General features: G+C 43.9%; 1 protein-coding gene across 1 annotated transcript in view; it reads right to left on the minus strand.

Annotated features, from left to right (window-relative positions):
* ROR1 (receptor tyrosine kinase like orphan receptor 1) overlaps nucleotides 1–24283 on the minus strand; it is a 282946-nt gene that overhangs the window by 28230 nt on the left and 230433 nt on the right. Inside the window, exons 5-6 of the mRNA XM_075320352.1 lie at nucleotides 3571–3698; nucleotides 364–681 (exon numbers count right to left, since the gene is read on the minus strand). Coding sequence (XP_075176467.1) covers nucleotides 364–681; nucleotides 3571–3698 — 446 coding nt within the window. The remainder of the gene's footprint in view (nucleotides 1–363; nucleotides 682–3570; nucleotides 3699–24283) is intronic.

Here is a 24283-nt window from a genome sequence, read left to right on the forward strand (position 1 = left end):
ATCAGCAATTTCATGCAGATGTAAAGCATGTGCCGGTCTTCCGGGGCAGTGTTTATATAACATCGGACAGGACATTCCTGAGCGTGGCACCGTGGGGGTCTCGTGGTTGTTATTCAGGAGTTCTGATTTGTAAGGCCATGGCTTAGGGACATGAACTACAAATACCCCCACAATCCAAAACGATGAGCAAATGTGGTAACTTAACCATACAAACCGCTGTGAATCAAAAATTTGAGTAGAAAAACAAGCGCAGAATTGTGAGTGTCAGAAGCCGGCACGCTTCCTAGTGTGGGTGGCACATTGGAGGAAGATTATGTCTGACCTTGAACCTGCCTCCAGGGTGAGATCATCACTACCACTTACTTTTATTGATCGGGTCAGCCATTGGTATCCCGATCCGTATACAGTTACTGGCCTCCGGGCTGTCGGGCTGCGGAAGGTCCTCACAGTTGGGCAGTTTTAACGTCCTTAAAATCATAGGGTTGGATCTGGCAAAGATGTACTCGGCCTGGCACAAGACGTTCTCCAGCATCTCACACTCATCCCGGCACAGGTCTCGCGGTTTGGGCAACGAGGACGTTTCGGAGCAGTATGGGAAGGCGTAATGGCAGAGAGATGGGATGGCAAACTGAGAGCATTTATCCGACAGGTGGTTGGAGGTCCCGATCATTGTGAAGGCGGCTGAAAAGGGAAAAAATGGGTCAGTAGAGCAGAAAGGACCATAGAATAATTAACCCTTTCATGATTGAGCCATTATTACATTTCCGCGTTTTTTGTTTTTTCCTCTACTACAGTCAACTTTTGTTATTTTTCCGTTGATAGCTTCTTTTTTGAAGGCCAATGTTGTAGTTTTGAATAAAATTGTTCACTGTATATCAACGTGTAGTAAAAAATGGGCACTATTACATCAGGGTGCACAAAAAGGCTGATTATAAACAGAGACAGTGCCACAAGTCATCAAGTGGCTGCGGCTGGTATTAGGCTATGTGCGCACGTTGCGTACTAGCCCTGCAGAAATTTCTGCAGCGATCTGAAGAGCACACGTGCGCTTCAAATCGCTGCAGAAAATGTCCGTAGAGGAAAAAAAAAAAAGTCGATTCCATGCGCTCTGCCTGCAGCTCCTGCCATAGACAGAGCAGGAGCTGCCGGCAAAGCGCACGGAAGAAGTGACATGTCACTTCTTACAACGCAGCGCTTCGGGCAGCAGCCGAAGCGCTGCGCTCTAAGACGCCACGTGCGCACGGCCCCTGCACAATCTCCATAGACTGTGCAGGGGACGCAGGACGCATGCAGTTACGCTGCGCTACAAAGCGCAGCGTAACTGCATGTATTTACGCAACGTGCGCACATAGCCTTACAGCACAGTCTCTTTCATTTTAAGGTCAATTTCATGCAACAGTAGAAAATCCTGAAAACACATTTGATTCTTTATCTCACTCGCCAACCCATTTTATTTTTAATACCAGCAACTTTTAATAATTTACAAGATTATTTAGAGCTACCTATGTTTAAAGAATTGCAATGCATCCCAAAACAAATAAACATATGGCGTTTGATGTGTTTTAACACCCATAGATTTGTATGGAGGAGTCTCATCTGATTTATGGAAAAAACTTGTGCTTTCTATCACATGCAGATTCAGTCCATGAGAAAAATCCCTCATCTGCACAGCCCCATTGAATAACATTGGTTTGGGTGGGGGGTGGGGGAGTCAGATTTTACGGACAGTACTTGGGTTGAAAATACAGTCATGTGAACGAGCTCTAATGGTGATCTGAGCAATAATCATGCTACTTCTGTTCAAAAACGTTTAATATATTTGTAATATTTATTTTCAAGGAGTTTTCCCATACTAAAATTCCTTTGGATAGACGATAAGTGTCTGATCAGTAATCATGAGAGTCATGTGTCCAATGTCCCCAGTTTGAATGGAGTGGTCCAGTTTGCTGAAGTCTCGTGAATAGGTGATACATTTCTATGAAAAACAGACAAATACCCAAATTCAAAGTTTAACTGACATTCTGAGCAAAAGTGATACAATGTAATTCAAAATGTAACTGACATTTTGGGATAAAGTGTCGTTTTTAGTGCAAGAACAAGAAGGCGGTGTACACTCTTGTACTATACCACATCCCTTTAGTGCTTGTGCTATGCTCCGCACCTTCAGGCGCTGTATTAGGCATGATATCAGTTGTTGTAAGACAAGCTGATGGGAAATAAAATTTTACTGTCTTGGTGTTTTTTTTCGGGTGGTGGGTGGGGCATTTATTTTTAAAGTTCAATAGGCAATATAAATTAAGGTAAAGTGGTATTCCCATCTACAAGATCCTATCAAGATAGACACAGACAGAGGTAGACAGAGAAAAAGAAAGAGAGACAGATAGAGACAGACAGGCAGACAAGGAGAGAGACAGACAGACAGAGAGAGAGATGGATAGAGATAAACAGAGAGAGAGACAGAGAGAGAGACAAAGAGACAGACAGAGAGAGAGGCAGTCAAGGAGAGAGACAGAGACAGACAGAGAATTAGAGACAGAGACGGATAGAGACAGAGAGAGAGACAGAGAGAGATACAGACAGGAAGAGAGACAGCAGACGGATAGAAACAGACAGAGCAAGAGAGACAGACAGGGAGAGAGGCAGACAGACAGGCAGAGAATTAGAGAGAGAGAAAGAGACAGAGAGAGACAGACAGGGAAAGACAGAGAAAGAGAGCGAAAATCAGGGAGCGAGACAGAGAATTAGAGACAGAGAGACGGATAGAGATAGACAGAGAGACAGACAGACAGAAATAGAGACAGAAAGAGAGACGGATAGAGACAGACAGACAGAGAGACAGACAGACAGAAATAGAGACCGAAAGATAGACAGACAGAGAGACAGACAGACAGAGAGACAGACAGACAGAGAGACAGACAGAGAGACAGACAGACAGAGAGACAGACAGAATTTGAGACAGAAAGAGATGGATAGAGACAGACACAGACAGAGAGACAGACACAGACAGAGAGACAGACACAGACAGACAGAGAGACAGACAGACAGAGAGACAGACAGACAGACAGACAGGAAACGTGCGAGAGAGGCAGGTAGACAGTGACTATCCACATTACTTTAATACTGTAGTGTATTGTAAAGTTACTGGTTTCCTATGATGGAGCCCGGTTACAGGCATCATATATGTACAGACATGGCAGACACAGGGGTCTTTAGTCGGCCCCCGGCTGCCATAGCACCCTACAAATGTGTTCAGAGGACGGCAATGGGTATTGAAAAGGACACCTTCCACTATTTTGAGCCTCCTAAATTCCAGTGTCACAATGGACAATGACATCTAGGGGATTAAACCGCAATGTATTGCAAATTGTTAATGATCAAATGTGCCGAGTGGACCCCAGAAGCAGGATTTCTGGGGGCTGCAGCTGCTCTTGAGGAGGAGATTTTACAAATCACATCTGGAAATATGCAGGTGTCAATTCTTTTTGTGGATTATTCTTACATATTCCCTTTGCCATCATTGACAAAATCCACATATGACAAAATCAACACCAATGAGAAACGTTTCTGTACCGGTCATCTGGTTTTCTAGTTCCCCTTGCATGTGGAGAGACTCCATGTAGATGGTCCGGTTCCCGATGAATCGAGCGCAGGCGAATCCTCTGTACGGCTGACAATAACCATCTTCTTCAAACTCATCCCTGGTGATACAATGAAAGGACAATCAAACTTCTGATCCTCCACTAGAGGGCGCCAGAAAACAGCACATCAAAAAGTTCAAGACTCCCCCCTCCTAAAAGAAAGTGTGAATCCACAGAATAGTATGTGTAAAAAAAAAAATACAATGGCGGGGGCAGAACGGACCAAAATCACAAAAAGATTAATTTGCAGCATAAATGAGCAACTGTAAATATTCTAATAATGCAAAACCTATAATTGGTCCCGTCCCCCCCCCCTCTGATGGACACAGGCAGGAAAGACCCCCTGTGCAAAAACAATATTTGGGCCCTTTGCAGTCAAAGAGCTCATTAATATGCACAATTCCTCCTTCTTTAGAGGTAGAGGTGGGCCCCCTAACCTCTAGGGCCCTAGGTTGCACCAATGATACAGTACAGACCAAATGTTTGGACACACCTCCTCGTTCAAAGAGTATTCTTTATTTTCATGACTCTAAAAATTGTAGATTCACATTGAAGGCATCAAAACTATGAATTAAAACATGTGGAATTAAATACTTAAAAAAGAGTGAAACAACTGAAAATATGTCTTATGTTCTAGGTTCTTCAAGTTAGCCACCTTTTCCTTTGATTACTGCTTTGCACACTCTTGGCATTCTCTTCATGAGCTTCAAGAGGTAGTCACCGGAAATGGTTTTCAAAGAGTCTTGAAGGAGTTCCCAGAGATGCTTAGCACTTGTTGGCCCTTTTGCCTTCACTCTGCGGTCCAGCTCACCCCAAACCATCTCGATTGGGTTCAGGTCTGGTGACTGTGGAGGCCAGGTCATCTGGCGTAGCACCCCATCACTCTCCTTCTTAGTCAAATAACCCTTACACAGCCTGGAGGTGTGTTTGGGGTCATTGTCCTGTTGAAAAAGAAATAATGGTCCAACTAAACGCAAACCGGATGGAATAACACGCTGCTGCAAGATGCTGTGGTAGCCATGCTGGGTCTGTATGCCTTCAATTTTGAATAAATCCCCAACAGTGTCACCAGCAAAGCCCCCCCACACCATCACACCTCCTCCTCCATGCTTCACGGTGGGAACCAGCCATGTAGAGTCCATCCGTTCACCTTTTCTACAAAGACACGGTGGTTGGATCCAAAGATCTCAAATTTGGACTCATCAGACCAAAGCACAGATTTCCACTGGTCTAATGTCCATTCCTTGTGTTCTTTAGCCCAAACAAGTCTCTTCTGCTTGTTGCCTGTCCTTAGCAGTGGTTTCCTAGCAGCTATTTTACCATGAAGGCCTGCTGCACAAAGTCTCCTCTTAACAGTTGTTCTAGAGATGAGAAGGTGTGTCCAAACTTTTGGTCTGTACTGTATGTCCACCCCTGGTCTCCCCAATTTCCATCTATCATGCACCATTATATGCTGGTATCCTCTTTGTGGCAGGACCCCCCTTGAGAACCAGGGCCCTAGAGAGTGCAGGAGCCACATTTGTCCCTGCAGACCCTCTAGCTACAGCCCTGGTACTAATTCATGGATGTAGTGCCCTGTTCACATTTTGATTTAAATTTTTCTGCATCACTAAAGTTTAGCACCGTTCTTAGATAATCAGCTTAAATGCAAAGACATGGTTTGTTACTGTATATTTTAACTGCACTGATACATTGTATGTCTGTGGGTTTAGCTCAATAGGAATGATAGACTAGATACAATTGTAGCAAACCCTACAGTATTACATTCTCTGACAGCATGCAGAGATATTGACAAGTGAAGCAATTGAAAAATATAGATTAAAAAGTTTTAGAACTTTGAACTTTTTAAATTAAAATGTTTTTCCACAAGGAAAAAAAAAAGTTATAAACTGCTGCATGTGCATGCTCTTAGCCAGCAGAGGGCAGTAGAGATACATGAGGTTCTACAGCCTGAGAGTTGGCAGAATTCTGAATGCAGCTCTGGATGTAACTGTTGTATAAAACATGATTTCAGTCAAAATCCTCACTGCTGGATAAGTTTGCAATGCAGAAGGTAATTCTAGAACATCATACTGGGAATAGGCCTTTTTGCTGTCGAGAAGTTAAGACTTACTTTCAGAGCTGGCGCTGGGTCAGCTCTGGAAACGAGGGCTTTGCCCATTAGGCAGGATTCATACACTGCTAAGAATGAATGGAGGGAAGTGATACGGCGACACCGGATCAGCATTCAGCCTAAATGACTCCATTGAATTCTAATAATCACTAATAAGAAATAAAAGAGGGACTTTCAGGAGGTGCCGGTTGTTCTGGGTGCCCCAGTTTAGGCTGTTGGCACTCTTCGAGGTGAACGCAGCAGGGTGACGCACAATGGTCGGAGCTTTGTGATGTGAAAGTAGGATTTCTGTTTTGTTTAGATCATTTTTTAGCCAACACTGAAAGCCGAGTGCAGACTGAACTCCTGGCCGCACGCCATGCAAGGACTGCAATCGTAAAGCATTTAGGACCGAAGGAGAAACGCGTTGGGTATGGGGCGGACAGCGAGCATCTTTTCATCGCTCTTGTCTCTATCTCCTTGTCATGTGTGGCTCGGTCCTTACTGAGGACTTAATTACAGAATGCCCCTGGTCTTATAATAGCTGACAAGAAATTCCTGAGTGGGCCTTCTATTTTCCTTAAAGGCGTATTGTTGATACTGGAAGAAAATTCCTTAAAGGGAAACTGTCAGTAGGATCAGTCTTCTCGAGCCATCTATATGTTCATGCAGGTCATAGGAAGCTAAAAAAAAAATGACACCTTGATATCTCTGGTCCGATTTCCTATTCCAGAGAAATCCACATTTTTCTACATATGTAAATGAGCTGTTAAGATCTATGGGTTGCACACAGACCTCCCTGAGACTCCGCCTCCTCAGATTATTTTACATGAAAGGGGACATTATTAACAGTGTGAGACATGTAGATCAGGAGAGCAGACTGTCAATCATTACATGTCTCACACTAGTAACGCCTCCTTTCATGTAAAATAATCTCCAGAGTCAGATTCTCGGGGAGATCTATGTCCAGCCCATAGGTCTTAACAGCTCATTTACATATTAGTAAAATGTTGATTTCTCTGGAATAAGAGTTCGGATCACAGACATGAAAGTATAATTTTATTCAGCTTCTTAAGACCTACATACTCATATAGATGGCTTAGAGGAGTTGATCCTTCTGACAGATTCCCTTCAAGTGAGTAGAAAGATGAATTATTCCACGATAATTATGTAATACCGCTATTTGAGCTCTTTGGTATTGCTATATATTCACTGTATGATAGTATAATTTAGCCAGGACATTATATTATATGGTTAGTTTTCAGCATTGCCATATGGGCACTGTATGGCTCTATTATATGAGCACTCTATTGGAAAGCAATTTGGCACTATGTGGCACTATTATTTGGCTGATACTTTTTGGCAGCAGGGGAACCAATATGATATACTATTATATTGACGGCAAGGGATTTGGAAAGAGTGTCCATTTGCAAATGTAGGCAACAGCCAAAACTCTTTTGTGAACCCCAACCGTCCCCACAAACCCAATTCCCCAGATTTCTAAGCCCTTAGTCCGAAACAACATTTTTTTGTGCAGCACAGGCAGATAATGCTGCAGACACGGGATGAACAGAACATGAAGGGGCAACTCAGGCTTTCTTAGCTGAATAGAAAGCCAAAGACTTAGTGCAGGGAGATGAGTGAAGCAGATTCCATTATATACCCTCTGCTTCCAGCAGAGGGTGCCGGTTATTCTCCTTCATTTGGATTCTGGGCCTGGAGGGGGAAGGAGCTGCTGGAGCCCTTGCTATTGGTAGCGGTGTAGGCTGCAGTACTGGTGCTTGACTGCAACCTAGTTGTTTTCTCCCCATCAGTCTTACCTTCCGTTGGTGTGTTCTTTTAGTGCAGCGGTGGGACTAGTGGTCCTTGCCTTCCCACTAACTAGCCAGGGCGTACTGCAGTGTCCCTCAGGGTTTCAGGTTCCTGCTCTGTGATAGGCGAGGAACATGTATAGGGACTGGCTAGGAGTGCAGGGTACAGTGGCAGGTAAGTTGGGAAGGTGTCAATCTTCCCTCTCATTGGCATAAGGACCCAATGTTGTTATTGTATTCCCGGTGTATCCCTTGTTTGACTTGGTAAAACTTCTGTCTGTTGTGTGTTTTACCTCACGCCGGACCTTCTCCAAGTCCATGCTGTGACATCATGAATCTCACAATATTGATGTAGCAGAGCCCAGCAATGTAGTAGAGTTGGGAAACTCATGAGACATTATAAGAGATGCAGCAGAGCCTAGCAATGTAGCAGAGTTGGGAAAATCAGGAGACATTATTAGAGATGGAACAGAGCCTAGCAATGTAGCACAGTTGGGAAAATCAGGAGACACCTTTAGCAATGTAACAGAGCCCAGCAATGTAGCAGAGCTGGGAACATCAGGAGACAAATTAGTGATGCAGCAGAGTCAAGCAATGTAGAGTTTGGTAATTCAGGAGACAAATTAGAGATGGAACAGAGCCCAGCAATGTAGCAGAGTTGGGAAAAATCAGGAAACATGTTAGCAATGTAACAGAGCCCAGCAATGTAGCAGAAGTGAGTAGTTCAGAAGATTCACAGTAGTAATATAGTAGAGTCCAGTGATGTAGCAAAGTGGGGTATTCAGGAAACTCAATCCACAGAAGATCAGCTGAAAAGCATAGTTGATCGATGTAGCAGAGCGGGGTAGGTCTGAAATTAAGAAAAACAGAGCTGAGTTTGAAACGAAGTTTAAATGCAGAGTGGCTGAGGTGCAATGTAGAGCTATGGATGCTGACTACCTGAATACTCAGGCTGTGTGCCGTTGCCATAGTCGGGAGTGTGACCTTAGAGGTGCATGCTGGTTTACTATCATAATCGGATGTACATAGGAAAGAGGGGAAGAATGGAGAAACAGGTACTGGACCGGGGACAGGTAGCGCTGGGGAGTATGTGTATGTGCCGCTCGTACAGCGCGCATGTGTCGCCCTTTGTAAACACCCATCTGCAATAAATCCAGTACAGGTAAAAAAAAGGTAAATTCTTAAAGGGCCAGCAGGCATGTGTGACTATACAGGTCCGGGGCCCGGGTGCAGGCGCACTATATGAAGCCGGGCTGTCATGATCTCCAGAACCAGCTAGAAATTGTAAAACTCGCAGCTTAGTATAAGCGTGCTCACAGTTGTGCGTCTGATTGCCATGTGTGACTGAGCGTGCCAAATCCTGGCAATGACTTTTATTACCAAATGCTAATTATTTGTTAGACAGCGCTTGTAAACCTCCGCAGTTTGATGTTACGGAGCAGAACATCTGATTTACATTCATACGCAGAGCCGTTTATAACCGCGCTATACAACAAAGCCATTATGGAGCCAGATGTAGCGAGATCCTGACGATAATCTCATTCTTCTCATTAGGACTGGGCTGAAACGTGTCTCAAGATGTAACGTTTTAGGTGGGGCGAGGATACGATTATCGCCCTGCTATGTGTGCTCCGCGGGGCCCTTAGGCCAGTGCGATGCGGGGGCTTTGGCTGTGTAATTCGGAGCACCGTGTTGGTTGTGTGACCCTAATCGAGGGACACGAGATCTGCTCTACCTATTTGTGCCCAGTTCTCATCAATTCACATCCCATAAAAGTGCAACCATGAGAATATTGGGCCCCATAGTGACTCAGTATGTGACCAATAACCATCCAGGGCAGGAAGATTTGAAGCCTGCTTGCCCCCATCCCTCTTGGGTCAACTCCTCCAATCATGGTGAGATGATAATACAACACCAGTGTGTTGAGGAGCCCTGCGTGAAATCCCACCACCCATTAGGACCCTTCTCCCATAGCACTCACATAGACTGCCCCTATGTACGGCTCGGGTTTTCTGGGACTCCAAACACTAATGGCCTAGTCTTAGGATAGACATTAAATGTATTATCAAGGGGGAACCAGATTTTAGACCCCCATAGTTCCATGAACTTTCACTGTGCTAATCCCCCCTAGACTAAACAGTAGTGTCTTTTTCCTAGAATACTGTCACTTGCCATGAATATGCAAATCTTTTTTTTTGTACCTGGTGTAAATGCCGCTGTTCCCCTGAATCCGGCGCAGTTTTTCTTGTTTTCCTGCGCCTCTCCGTTCCTGTGATATGGCTCTCTCTTCCCTGTATATAAATTTAAGTCTTGTTAGCCAACTGGGCGTTGTCCTCAACTTTTCTCTGTGGGCGTCTACTTGAGGGCCACACCCACATGGCTAAGAAGACTAGATTTATATACAGGAAAAAGCAGTCATATCTCTGGATTAGAAAAGCGCACAATCAAAAGAAAGACAACGCCGGATTCAGGAGAACAGCGGCTTTTACACCAGGTAAAGAAAATCCGTCACTTGCTACAAATATATAATTGTTTTTAACTCCAGTCTAAGAGTTCTGGAATTTGTAATCTCGATGCCGTTACCAGATGTCAAAAGCTTTGATCTATACCAAGCACCACTTTACTATATGGCCCTACTATTACAGTATACAGTGGCCGTATTACTTTTCATATCCCTCATTCCTAAATCTTACGTCATTCAATCTGCTATTTGAGATAAGAAAGTGCCCTCTGGCACACGGAGCAAGCTGGCATAACTCAGAGAGCGATGTCATCAACCAGAATGATGAGGTAATGTGATTAATGAGTCTAGTGGAGGAACACAGAAAAACATATTGGTGGCCCTTTGTGACCCCATACCGCCTTGTGTAAGCCTTGTGACACCTATATGGCCCATGTCAGCAAAAGGTGCAAGGTTTTGTTTTTTCGTTTTTTGTTTTGCTGTGGGGTGGCGTGAAAGAGCACCACCCTAGGAGTGAGGAGGCAATTTGGGGCATCATACTGTATGTAGTGGACAGTCCAGGCACCATTGTGTTGGGGGAAATGTGGGGAAGGGACTGACGTAGCATCATACTGTACGTAGTGTATCATTGAATGCATGCATTATAATATGTGTGGAGGTTTGTAGGGGAATCATACTTTATATTGAGGCATCTTAATGTGCGGGGCATCATACTCAGGGGTGTAATGATAGCAGTCGCAGAGGTCGAGACCACAAAGCCCAGTGATGGAGGAGTCCTGCCGACCTTAGCGCCTAATTCAACAGGTTGTGTGTCGGAGGATACACATCCAGCTGAAATGCATTGTGGCGCAGAGACCCGTAGGGTGCCTGCACTGCAATACATGCTGCCGGCCAAATAGTAGCCAGCAGGTGACGTTGGTGTGCCCCTGATTGGGGGCGAATGACAGTGACATCATGCTTCGCCATAGCAGGCATACGATGTCAACTGCCAGCCACTGTTCCTACTACACAGGTAAATGCTGTGTGACGTGAGTGCCAGAGAAGGTGAATAGAATGTTTTTTGTTTTTTTTAATGTGTTAGAGACTGTATATATCAGGAAGGGGCTCAGGATAAGGACATATATACCAGGATGGACAAGGATAAAGACATATATAGCAGGAAGGGGCCCGGGACATATTTACCAGGCTGGGGGACATATATACTATGATGAGGCCTAGAATGGCAGACATATATACCAGGATGGGGGACATATATTCCAGAATGGGGAATATATATACTTCTACACCAGCATGGGGGCATATATGCCAGGATGGGACCTGGATGAGGACATATTTACCAGGATGGGGACATATATACCAGGATGAAGACATATATAAAAGAATGAGGGACATATATACCAGGATGGGGACACATTTACCAGGATGGGGGACATATTTACAAGGATAGGGGACATTAGTACAGAATGGGGGACATGATTACATAGTGAGGGGTGATGAGGGACAACACTTTTGTCTTTATAGGACTTAGAACTCTACAAGGGGCCACACATCTGACAAATATGCAGGGAGGAGGGACAAGTCCAAAATTTGCATCCGGGAACCTCGGGCTCTAGTAACGCCACTGAAAATACTTTGTGTAATAGGGCAAGGTGAGGACATAATACTATGTGTAAGGAGGTATTGTGTGCATCATACAAAGTGTGAGGGGCACCATACTGTATGTAGCGGACAGAGTAGGGCACCAATGTGTATGGGGGCAATTTAGGGGCTTTATGTTTATGGGGGAGGGACTATAGGGGCACCATACTATACTTAGTGGACAATGTGGGGTACCATTGTTTATGGGGGCAATTTGGGGGCATTATATTGTATGAGGGAGAGACTGTGGGGGCAACATACTGTATGTAGCAGATGAGGCATCATACGTTGTGAAGGGCATCATTCCATGGGAGATACTATGGGTGCATTATACTGTATGTGAGGTGCTGTAGGGGAATCGTACCCTGGGCCAGGAGCCTCAGACTGTGTGGGGCATCTTTTGGACATCATCTGTGTGTTGGACACTGAGAGGTATCCTATTTTGTAGGGTCCATAAAATGGGTATAAAACTGATTGGGAACACTATGGGACATGACTAGAGGAGGTGCTATTTTAGTAAGTGAGGTTAGGTGTGTGGCTCCGTAGTGTGTGCCTCTCTTTTTGTTCTTCATCAGATACACAAGGTTATGTATAACCTGGACCTCGTGCCCTCTTCCCCACCCACCCTAACACTAATCCCCACAGACACAGACTGTGGCATTATCCATTTTATATACCTCAGAGATATGGCAGCATTGAAGCTCTGACAGCAATATCTCTGCTAAATGAAAAACTGATGTGGAATGTATGACAGGCGAGATAAATCCGGGCCTTTCAGCACCATTAATTGCGGCTCATCGCAGTGATGGCGCGCTGTGATAGTGGCCGGTACTGTGCAGGCTCCAAGACCGTGTCTGGAAGGCTAGGCCTCATCGAGGTGGCAGAGGCCCGAGGCCCAGAAAATCCGCCAAACCTCAGCCACTAAAGGTGTCCTATATACACACAATTAATATGAGGGATTTGCACACAGCTGGGACGCTCGGCTTAACCCCCAAAATCTACTACTATAAGTACATGGAGCTTACACAGACAGTTTTCAGCCAAAATGACCTTTGTGAATTACGTCAATGTGATCCACATGGTTTTATTTGTGGGTGATGAAGGATCGTCACAAGCTACAGTCTATCTATGCGAAGAAATCTTAGACGTGCCCTCTTTGAAGGTTATAATTTCATAAGTGCCCCAAAATAAAGTAATAATGCCCAAGTGCTCTCTTATAAAGTAATATAGTTCCCCTTTCTAAAGTACTCATGCCCTGGATGCTCCCCTTATCAAGTTGTAATGTGAACAGTGTCCCCTTCTAAAGTAATAATGTCACTAGTGCCCCAAATACTTCAATGCCCTCTTAGGAAACCATAATAAGTGCCCCATAACAGAGTAATAATGCCCCCATATAAAATAATAATGCCCTCCGTGCCCCCATATAAAGCAATAATTCCCTAAATGCTTCCATGTTAAGTAATAAGGCCCCAAGTGCTTTGCATGTTTCTCTCAGTAATATAGGCTGGATGTGAGCTCTGAGTGTCCCTTCCAGTATTATAGGCTGGATGTGAGCTCTGTGTGTCTCTCCCAGTAATATAGGCTGGATGTGAGCTCTGAGTGTCCCTTCCAGTATTATAGGCTGGATGTGAGCTCTGTGTGTCTCTCCCAGTAATATAGGCTGGATGTGAGCTCTGTGTGTCTCTCCCAGTAATATAGGCTGAATGTGAGCTCTGTGTCTCTCCCAGTAATATAGGCTAGATGCATGGGCGTACCCAGCGAGGGGCAGGGGGGGGCAGCTGCCCCCCCCCCCCAGAAGCAGGGGCACGGTATAGTAAGCCGCTGTTTCTGCAGTCACCGGCACAGGGGCGCTCCTCAGCAGTGTGTGCATGCTGGGCACACTAGCTGCAGGTTGACCAGGAGGCAGCGCGCTGTCCTGTGCCGGCCCTGCTATGTGCTGTGTGCCCGGCATGCACACAGTGCAGAGGAGCCGGTGCTGCTGACCGCAGCTTCCTTCTTCTTATTCAAATGTATTTGCGTCTTTCAGACGTAAATACATTTGAACAGTGCGCCAGGACTGGGCCCCGCCCCCGATGTGCAGCAACATGATGAGATCAGCACATTGCTGACGTCATCACAGTGCTGCGGGCGCCCCATGGAGGAGCCGAAGATGAAAGGTTTAATTAATGGAGATGTGTGGGGAGGGGCTGAGGACACATAACGGGGAACATTTGTGAAGGAGACACAGCTTTGTGACAGGCAGAGGAGGAGCACTGTATTCCGAGGGAGGGGGGAGGCAGGAGTGTGTAGTGATGGGGTAGTGTAATTTGTGTGTGCAGGGGGTGATGGGGGGGTGCAATGTATTATGTCTGGGGAGGGGGTAATGGAGGGTGCATTGTATTGTGTGTGTGTGGGGGGAGGGGTAATGGAGGGTGCACTGTATTGTGTGTGTGTGTGTGTGTGTGGGGAGGGGTAATGGGGGGTGCATTGTAGTGTGTGTGTGTGTGGGGAGGGGGTAATGGGGGGTGCATTGTTTTGTGTGTGTGTGTGTGTGTGTGTGTCTGTGTAGGGGATGATGGGGGATGCATTTTATTGTGTGTGTGTGTGTATGTAGGGGGTGATGGGGGGGTGCATTGTGTGTGTTTGTGTGTGTGTGTGGGGGGTATTGGGGGGTGCATTGTGTGTGTTTGTGTGTGTGTATGTAGGGGGTGATGGGGGGGTGCATTGTGTGTGTGTGTGTGTGTGTGTGTAGGGTGATGAGGGGTGCAGTGTGTGTGTGTGTGTGTGTGTGGAGTAATGGGGGGTGCATTGTGTGTGTTTGTGTGTGTGTGGAGTAATGGGGGGGTGCATTGTGTGTGTGTGTGTGTGGAGTAATGGGGGGTGCATTGCAGTGTGTTTGTGTGTGTAGGGAGTAATGGGAGGTGCAGTGTGTGTGTGTGTGTGTGTGTGTGTGTGTGTGTGTGTGTGTGTGTGTGTGGTGGTTGATGGGGGGGTGCATTGTATTTGTGTGTGTGTGTGTGGTGGGTGATGGGGGGATGTATTGTATTGTGTGTGGGGGAGGAGTAATGGAGCGTGCATTGTATTGTGTGTGTGTGGGGGGGGGGGGGGTAATGGGGGTACATTGTAGTGTGTGTGTGTGTGTGGAGGGACGCGGAGTCATTAATCAAGCTATGATTACATTTAAGGCTATGTGCACACGCTGCGTTTTTTTGACGCTGCGTTTTTGGCCGCTAAAACGCACCCGCAGCAAAAAGCTGCAAAAAATGCATGCGTTTTACCGCGTTTTGGTGCGTTTTTGATCTCTGCGTTTTGCTGCGTTTTTTCAATGCGTTGCATGGGGGGAAAACGCAGAAAAACACAGGAAAGAATTGACATGTCCTTTTTTTTTTAAAACTCAAAAACGCAGCTTAAAAAAAAGTTGTGTGCGGACAGCAAAAATGAAAACTCATAGACTTTGCTGGGGAAGCAAAGTCATGCAGTTTTGAGGCCAAAAACGCACCCGAAAAAACGCACTGTGTGCACATAGCCTTATTCTCTTAAGTTTTTCGTTTCATTCACCTTTTCCGTTCTAATATTTTACAACCTGAACGACCATGGCTTGCCCCCCCCCCCCCCACAGTTTTGATCCTGGGTACGCCCATGGCTAGATGTGAGCTCTGTGTCTCTCCCAGTAATATAGGCTGGATGTGAGCTCTGTGTCTCTCCCAGTAATATAGGCTGGATGTGAGCTCTGTGTGTCTTTCCCAGTAATATAGGATGGATGTGAGCACTGTGTGTCTCTCCAGTAATATAGGCTGGATGTGAGCTCTGTGTGTCTTTCCCAGTAATATAGGCTGGATGTGAGCTCTGTGTGTCTCTCCAGTAATATAGGCTGAATGTGAGCTCTGTGTGTATCTCCCAGTAATATAGGCTGAATGTGAGCTCTGTGTGTATCTCCCAGTAATATAGGCTGGATGTGAGCTCTGTGTGTATCTCCCAGTAATATAGGCTGGATGTGAGCTCTGTGCGTGTCTCTCTCAGCATAATAGGCTGGAAGTGCGATCTGTGTGTCTCTCTCAGTAATATAGGCTGGATGTGAGGTCTGTGCGTGTCTCTCTCAGCATAATAGGCTGGAAGTGCGATCTGTGTGTCTCTCTCAGTAATATAGGCTGGATGTGAGGTCTGTGTGTCTCTCCCAGGAATATAGGCTGGATGTGAGGTCTGTGTCTCTCCCAGTAATATAGGCTGGATGTGAGCTCTGTGTGTCTCTCCCAGTAATATAGGCTGGATGTGAGGTTCCTGTGTGCATGCTTCCCAACTTTGAAAGATAGATGAAAAGGTACAAATACTGCAACACACATAGCAACCCTTGGCATATTTTATTTTGCTTTAAGCTTCTTCCTACACTTCAAGCACATGCAGAAACTTGTTACTCAGGATCAAGGTGAACAGTGGTTTTTAATGTAGAAAATTTGTACGACCAACACAAGTTCAGACCTTTTGGACATAAAAGCCCTTCATCAGTGAGCATGAAAAGGTCGTGTCTCCTCTTGTACACCCAAACAGTGATAGCAGGAGAGCTCCCCAGATTCCGAACTATCCCACTGGATCCAGAATGGTTGGGAGGTATATCTTTCCACGATGCTTCTGGCTTCATTAGATCACAGCTTCTATCTGGCAATCATTTTCTCTTCATGTGCTTTCCTCCCTTCCTAAAGTCCTGTTTTTTCTGCTCTTCCTGACACTGAACATGCTTGCTCTCCTCTCCACAGTTTGAAGAATTCTGTACATGCCCCTTCCTGCTGCTATATCTAACACTGACAGGAGGGAAAAGAACATCAGGGAGCAGTCAGAACCAGAAGCTGGAGCGCTGATGGATTTGTAATATTTCTCAAAAGCTCTCAGCTAAATGAAGAACTCTCAGAAATTCTGTAGCTGAAAAGTGTAGAAAAAATGGAATTAGGACTATTTAGAAAAAGTTGCTTTATTGGTCATTTGTTATCTAAATTAAAGGCTAAATATACTGTGTGAACGTACAGTATACATAACCATTAAGTTTATCAGTGAATTTCCTTCATTCCTCCTATGATTCCCACTGCATTCCTCTCCACGAAAACCACCGCTTGCAAAGGCTCATGGGAGCACACGATATAATACATAGAAGTGCCCTTTTTCATATGACCTTTAGAGTATATGGGCGTCACAGGGCTGGGATTACAAGGACCTTTTTGGGGTTTTTTTTTCCACAACCTTTCTTCTCAGAAGTGATCTTGAAGATCCAACCACTGATGCACAAGATCTGCAGGGCTTTAATATATGGGAATGACAACATTGTGCTGACTTTATAATATCCCACTGTTTGATTATATAGGAGATTTACATACATGGGAGAGATTGCTCTCTGGTGCTGTAATGAAGCTCACTGATTACAATTCTATGATGTCAGGTCTAATTACAATACACCCAAGCTGAGACAAGTCAGATTTGTGCTGAGACATAAACATTGGCTGTGGAAGGTGACATGTTAAATGTCTTAATTAAAGGGCGGTCGGCTGTCTAAGAGACGGTAAAAAATTGTGCAAGACTTGTGCTGAGAGATTATTTATTGTAGAAGTGAAAAAGCAAAGTATGGCTACAACACATACCTAATATATAGAAGAGAAAGAATCCTCAACCTAAACAGTTGTCTAAAGAAGGCAGTATTATAATGGTTATATTCTTGTACATAGGCGGCAGTATTATAGTAGTTATATTCTTGTACATAGGAGCAGTATTATAGTAGTTATATTCTTGTACATAGGAGCAGTATTATAGTAGTTATATTCTTGTACATAGGAGCAGTATTATAGTAGTTATATTCTTGTACATAGGAGCAGTATTATAGTAGTTATATTCTTGTACATAGGAGCAGTATTATAGTAGTTATATTCTTATACATAGACGCAGTATTATAGTAGTTATATTCTTGTACATAGGGGCAGTATTATAGTAGTTATATTCTTGTACATAGGAGCAGTATTATAGTAGTTATATTCTTGTACATAGGGGCAGTATTATAGTAGTTATATTCTTGTACATAGGAGCAGTATTATAGTAGTTATATTCTTGTACATAGGAGCAGTATTATAGTAGTTATATTCTTGTACATAGGAGCAGTATTATAGTAGTTATATTCTTGTACATAGGAGCAGTATTATAGTAGTTATATTCTTGTACATAGGGGCAGTATTATAGTAGTTATATTCTTGTACATAGGGGCAGTATTATAGTAGTTATATTATTGTATATAGGGGCAGTATTATAGTAGTTATATTCTTGTAGTACATAAGAGGCAGTATTATAGTAGTTATATTCTTGAACATAGGAGCAGTATTATAGTAGTTATATTCTTGTACATAGGGGCAGTATTATAGTAGTTATATTCTTGTACATAGGGGCAGTATTATAGTAGTTATATTCTTGTACATAGGGAGCAGTATTATAGTAGTTATATTCTTGTACATAGGGGCAGTATTATAGTAGTTATATTCTTGTACATAGGGGCAGTATTATAGTAGGTATATTCTTGTACATAGGAGCAGTATTATAGTAGTTATATTCTTGTACATAGGGGCAGTATTATAGTAGTTATATTCTCTTACATATGGGCAGTATTACAGTAGTTATATTCTTGTACATAGGGGCAGTATTACAGTAGTTATATTCTCTTACATAGGGGCAGTATTACAGTAGTTATATTCTTGTACATAGGGGCAGAATTATAGTAGTTATATTCTTGTACATAGGGGCAGTATTATAGCAGTTATATTCTTGTACATAGGGGCAGTATTATAGTAGTTATATTCTTGTACATAGGGGCAGTATTATAGTAGTTATATTCTTGTACATAGGGGCAGTATTATAGTAGTTATATTCTCTTACATAGGGGCAGTATTACAGTAGTTATATTCTGGTACATATCGGGCAGTATTATAGTAGTTATATTCTCTTACATAGGGGCAATATTACAGTAGTTATATTCTTGTACATAGGGGCAGTATTATAGTAGTTATATTCTGGTACATATCGGGCAGTATTATAGTAGTTATATTCTCTTACATAGGGGCAATATTACAGTAGTTATATTCTTGTACATAGGGGCAGTATTATAGTAGTTATATTCTTGTACATAGAGGGGAGTTTAATCTTTCCTAGCAAGAATCGTCCACTTATCACACATAGAATTCATACTTCGCTCACTCTTTTGCTGTTTACAGGCCACAAGAATTGTTGATAATTTGCTCTTAATTGCTCTGGGTAATTTTGCAGAGTGAAAATAAGGCAGTAAATTCTGTTACTGGGACAAGTCACATTAGTGATCATATTAACCGCAGGAGTCAATGAGAGCACCGTTTAAAGGGTAATTATTTTTTTCACCACAAACGACCAAACCACAATTAATCACAACTGGTTTTCGTTTTTCTTTCCCCCTTTTGCCTCCCATACTGCTGGCAATAAGAATATTACATCCACTATGAATTACAGCCTTTATACATGCACTGTACTATAAAACCTATGGCTGGTAATAGAATGCATTGTATATCAGCTCCAGGTTTGGGCAGCTCAGTAATTAGGGGAAATAACAGTCTTTACCAGTGAGAATGAAAATAATGATTGAAGGAGTCCAGGGTAGAAGAGTCCGCTCTGCTGATCATGTGATGCTGTTTAGCCAATCACATGGCAGAGTAAGTGGTTTTATCCAAGGATGTAACGCAGGAGCAGTAATGTAATGTATGTACACAGTGACTGTACCAGCAGAATAGCGAGTGCAGCTCTGGAGTATAATACAGGATGTAACTCAGGATCAGTAATGTAATGTACTGTATGTACACAGTGACTGCACCAGCAGAATAGTGAATGCAGCTCTGGAGTATAATACAGGATGTAACTCAGGATCTGTACATGATCAGTAATGTAATGTATGTACACAGTGACTCCACCAGCAGAATAGTGAGTGCAGCTCTGGAGTATAATACCGGATGTAACTCAGGATCAGTACAGGATCAGTAATGTAATGTATGTACACAGTGACTGCACCAGCAAAATAGTGAGTGCAGCTCTGGAGTATAATACAGGATGTAACTGTGGATCAGTCCAGGATAAGTAATGTAATGTATGTACACAGTGACTGCACCAGCAGAATAGTGAGTGCAGCTCTGGAGTATAATACCGGATGTAACTCAGGATCAGTACAGGATCAGTAATGTAATGTATGTACACAGTGACTGCACCAGCAGAATAGTGAGTGCAGCTCTGGAGTATAATACCGGATGTAACTCAGGATCAGTACAGGATAAGTAATGTAGTAATGTAATGTATGTACACAGTGACTGCACCAGCAAAATAGTGAGTGCAGCTCTGGAGTATAATACAGGATGTAACTCTGGATCAGTACAGGATCAGTAATGTAATGTATGTACACAGTGACTGCACCAGCAGAATAGTGAGTGCAGCTCTGGAGTATAATACAGGATGTAACTCAGGATTAGTACAGGATCAGTAATGTAATGTATGTACACAGTGACTACACCAGCAGAATAGTGAGTGCAGCTCTGGAGTATAATACCGGATGTAACTCAGGATCAGTACAGGATAAGTAATGTAATGTATGTACACAGTGACTGCACCAGCAGAATAGTGAGTGCAGCTCTGGAGTATAATACAGGATGTAACTCTGGATCAGTCCAGGATAAGTAATGTAATGTATGTACACAGTGACTGCACCAGCAGAATAGTGAGTGCAGCTCTGGAATATAATACAGGATGTAACTCTGGATCAGTACAGGATCAGTAATGTAATGTATGTACACTGTGACTGCACCAGCAGAATAGTGAGTGCAGCTCTGGATAATACAAAATGTAACTTGAACCTTTTACAGTGACTCAACTTTTATGTTTTTCAGTAGTATCTTTACAATTAAAATTCACTGTACTCTTTTTCAGTGACTTTTATTCGGAAATCTCCTGTTGCTAATATCACCACGGTTTATTTTGGCTCCGTCGTTATGTAGATTATATTGCGTAGTAGCAGAATTTCCTTCCTTAGATCCATGGTGTAAGCACAACACAAATGGCACATAACACAATTAGTAGCACACTGTGGTGGTCTCAGTCCCAGGTGGCAGTGCAAGCGTTAAATGACAGTCCGAGCATGTGTACAATGGCTGCGCTGAGAGTTAACGCAGCGCCGCGGCCACTGGACAATTAGAGACCGGTCCACATCTGGAATTCATCTGGAGTCTCATTTTTAAAAAGCTGCCGCACGATTGCTGCTCTCCCAATGACAAGTGAATGAGTGTGCGGGAGAACTTCACATCTCATTGATTATAACTTATTAAACACACAGCCCTAACTGCTTCTCCCAGAATGCTTCATTAACCCAACCGGAGCAGAACTCCCCCTACAAAACATATATTTCAACTGGAAAATGATTGAGGTTTATGAACTCTAAAGGACACAGCAGACTGAGCGCGTTCTGTACGTGATTTACATCGAGAAGCCGGTTAATAATCACCAATGGGGCTTTTTTTAATTTCAATGTCAAATTTATATATTAAAGGCAAATTCGTCCGAGCTTCACTAATTATGCAATAATATATCACTAAAAGGCCATTATTCCCCCTACGGCTATATTCACACTGCACAGTCACAGCCGTGATCTGCTGATGTTGTAATGTGAATTTCTCCATTGCGACTTCTTAAAGAGACTAAAATTAAAAAATTCTACCAATACTTTATTCTGTTCAGTCTTAAGCCGCTCTCACACTGTGTTCCCCTCTCCGTTCAGTGGTCCTGTTGGGGCTTCAGTTCAAACCCCCTGCAAAACAGGTTTCGGACATATGTGCCGACGAGTCCACTGACTATAATGGTGTAGATGGAGTAAATGTGTGCTCTGTCTTGCACCATTTTCGGGAGTATAGGCCTAATTGGAGGCGAACACCCAGACTGTGATGCTAGACACTATGAGCAGTATGAATAGAAAGGTTGTCAGACAAGCCAGGATCATAAGCCAGTAGGTAACGTATAAGGTTCAGGAAGCAGATAGAGATGTGGTCAGGATGAGGTCCAAGGTCAGAAGTCGGGAGGTAACGTATAAGGTTCAGGGAGCAGACAAAGGCATGGTCAGGAAGAGATCCGAGGTCAGAAGCTGGGAGGTAATGTACAAGGTTCAGGGAGCAGACAGAGACGTGGTCAGGAAGAGGTCTGAGGTCAGAAGCCAATAGGTAACGTATAAGGTTCAGGGAGTAGCCAGAGACATGGTTAAGAAGAGGTCAGAGGTCAGAAGCCGGGAGGTAACGTATAAGGGTCAGGGTACAGATAGAGATGTGGTCAGGAGGAGGTCCGAGGTCAGAAGCCAAGATCAGAACACTTATACCAGACAGGAGAAAAGAGCACACTGAGCAAACAGGAAGTACGACTGGAGAAGTATAGGCAGAGCAAGCCCAGTAAAGAAACAGAGCAATCACCAGGAACGTGGCGCATCTGTGAAGGCACCTCCTAAAACCAGCGTGGACCCTACTGCTGAAAGATAACTTGTCAGCAAGTACACAAGACATATAGCCTAGCATTTTCAAATGCAAAATGCTTCACACAACGGAGCCGTGACAAAAGCATTCCAAATGCAAAATGCTCTGCACATTGGAACCGTGACACAGACGCAGTAGACTGCGTTTGGGTATCCACCTACAGTAAGCGTATACTCCCAAAAATGGTGCACAACAGAGCACATGGTGACTCCATCTGCACCATTATAGTCAGTGGACCGGTCGGAGCATATGCCCGAAACCCGTTTTGCGGGGGGGTTCGGAGGGAAGCCCCAACAGGATCACTGAACAGAGATCGGAACGCATGTGAAAGTGGCATTCCACATATCTATTCCAAAGACTAGAAACTGGATAAAGCTGACTTCTCTATGTTACCCTGGTGGCATATATTTACTTTCCCCTCTATTCCTACAACTAATGGTAAATAAGTTTGGTTAAAGCGGATTTTCTGGTGCTGAGAGGCAGCTTTCTGTTACATCAACCTCTCGCCAGTCCTCTGGTTTCTCCATTCAGGACATTACACTGTCACAAAGGATTGGTGGTTGTTTATGGATTTGACTAGAATTACAGCAAGGAGATGAGTCTGATAGCCATGGCCGACTCCTACATGGACCGAAGACAGCAAGTTGTGTAGCCAATCTTTGGAATCCAGAAGTAAATGTTCAGAAGAGGTGACACATCCTTTTCTTGCCTATTCCACCACCAGGGTGCACCAAAGTCTTCAAAAATAATCTGGGAGGTTTGAGACTTTAGGAGAAGCCAGTAGATTTGCCAACTCTTCCAGGAGTCCAGTAGATCTTCCTTTTTTTCTGGCAGTCTTCTAGACTTTCCATGAGCTTATGGCCAAGGCAGTAGGCAGCAATCGTCAGAAGGAGCTTGGGTTGGGGCAGATGGAGTATGGTCGTAAATAGGCTGACGCCTGCATTGGTATGAGATAGGTTGATATAGGCAAAATTAGAAGAAGGAACAAATAAACACAATAGCAGATGGCAGGAACCTAAGGAATATTGCCACGAGGTAGGGAGAACCTTGGCAATGGCAAAAGTAGACAGTAGGTAAGAGAGAAGAAAGCCGGGGAGAGTTAATAAGGAATGATGTCTAAGGCGCCATGGAATAAATGGCGCTATAATAATGATGATGGCCACCAGAGCAGGGTGTATCAGGGTCTTGCAGTGAATTGTAAATTTACATTGAGTCCATCATCTTGCAATTCAATGGAGGCAACCGGATTCAGGTGCAAATCCAGACCGAGCCTGAATGAACATTCAAGGAAGCCTCATAATGAAGACACGCTCCGGTGCTGGCAGCTCTGCGGTGGAGATGATCTCCTACCTCCTGAGTGTAATATTTTATGCCGGGTGTGACACATGGAGATGTTGGTTTCTTTGCTCCTTGTGGTTTTTATCTCTGGGCTATTGGTGTAGATCCAAATCCTGATCCGTAAACGAGCTCCTGGAGATGGGTTTATCTCAGAGATTTCCCTGTCCTGCTCTATATCTCTATAACCTTGCATCAAATTTCTGGACGTTTTCTTCCTTCGCGGTGGAGGGAGGAGATTGCTGGAATTCCTGACCGCATGGACAAAAAAAAAAAAGTTACTGCTGAGATGAAGGACATTTCTCTAGATTCTTCCCTTGTATTTAGAAGGTTATGAGTTTTCCCATGCCATGAAGTGATGATACGTCCAGAGGATTTGCCTCCACTTAATGATTGGTTGTTGGGGTGCGATTGCTGGGACCCCATCAATCAGCCGATTAGCAGCAGTTCATCCTCCAATCTAATATCGATGCCCCATGTAAGGATTTGATAGTTCAGGAGAAGCTCGCAGTGTCTTTTGGATGGTGGCATGTCCGCTTAGTTTTTGAAGCAGAAGACACCTTAGGAAAACACCGGGGGCGTTCGTACTGACGCTTCTTACATATCGAATATTTATTCCTTTTTTTGGCAATTTTGCTGCCAACGTCTTTTCTTTTTAAAATGTAACTACATGATAATGGCGGCTTCCAAGAATGGACCGGTCACTTCTCGGACTTCGAAGTCTCAAGCGATTTAAAATAAGTTCCAAAAGACTGAAGATACAGATTTGTCGATTACATTTTTAC

This window comes from Anomaloglossus baeobatrachus, chromosome 8 (assembly GCF_048569485.1).
Source record: "Anomaloglossus baeobatrachus isolate aAnoBae1 chromosome 8, aAnoBae1.hap1, whole genome shotgun sequence".
Taxonomy (NCBI): Eukaryota; Metazoa; Chordata; class Amphibia; order Anura; family Aromobatidae; genus Anomaloglossus; species Anomaloglossus baeobatrachus.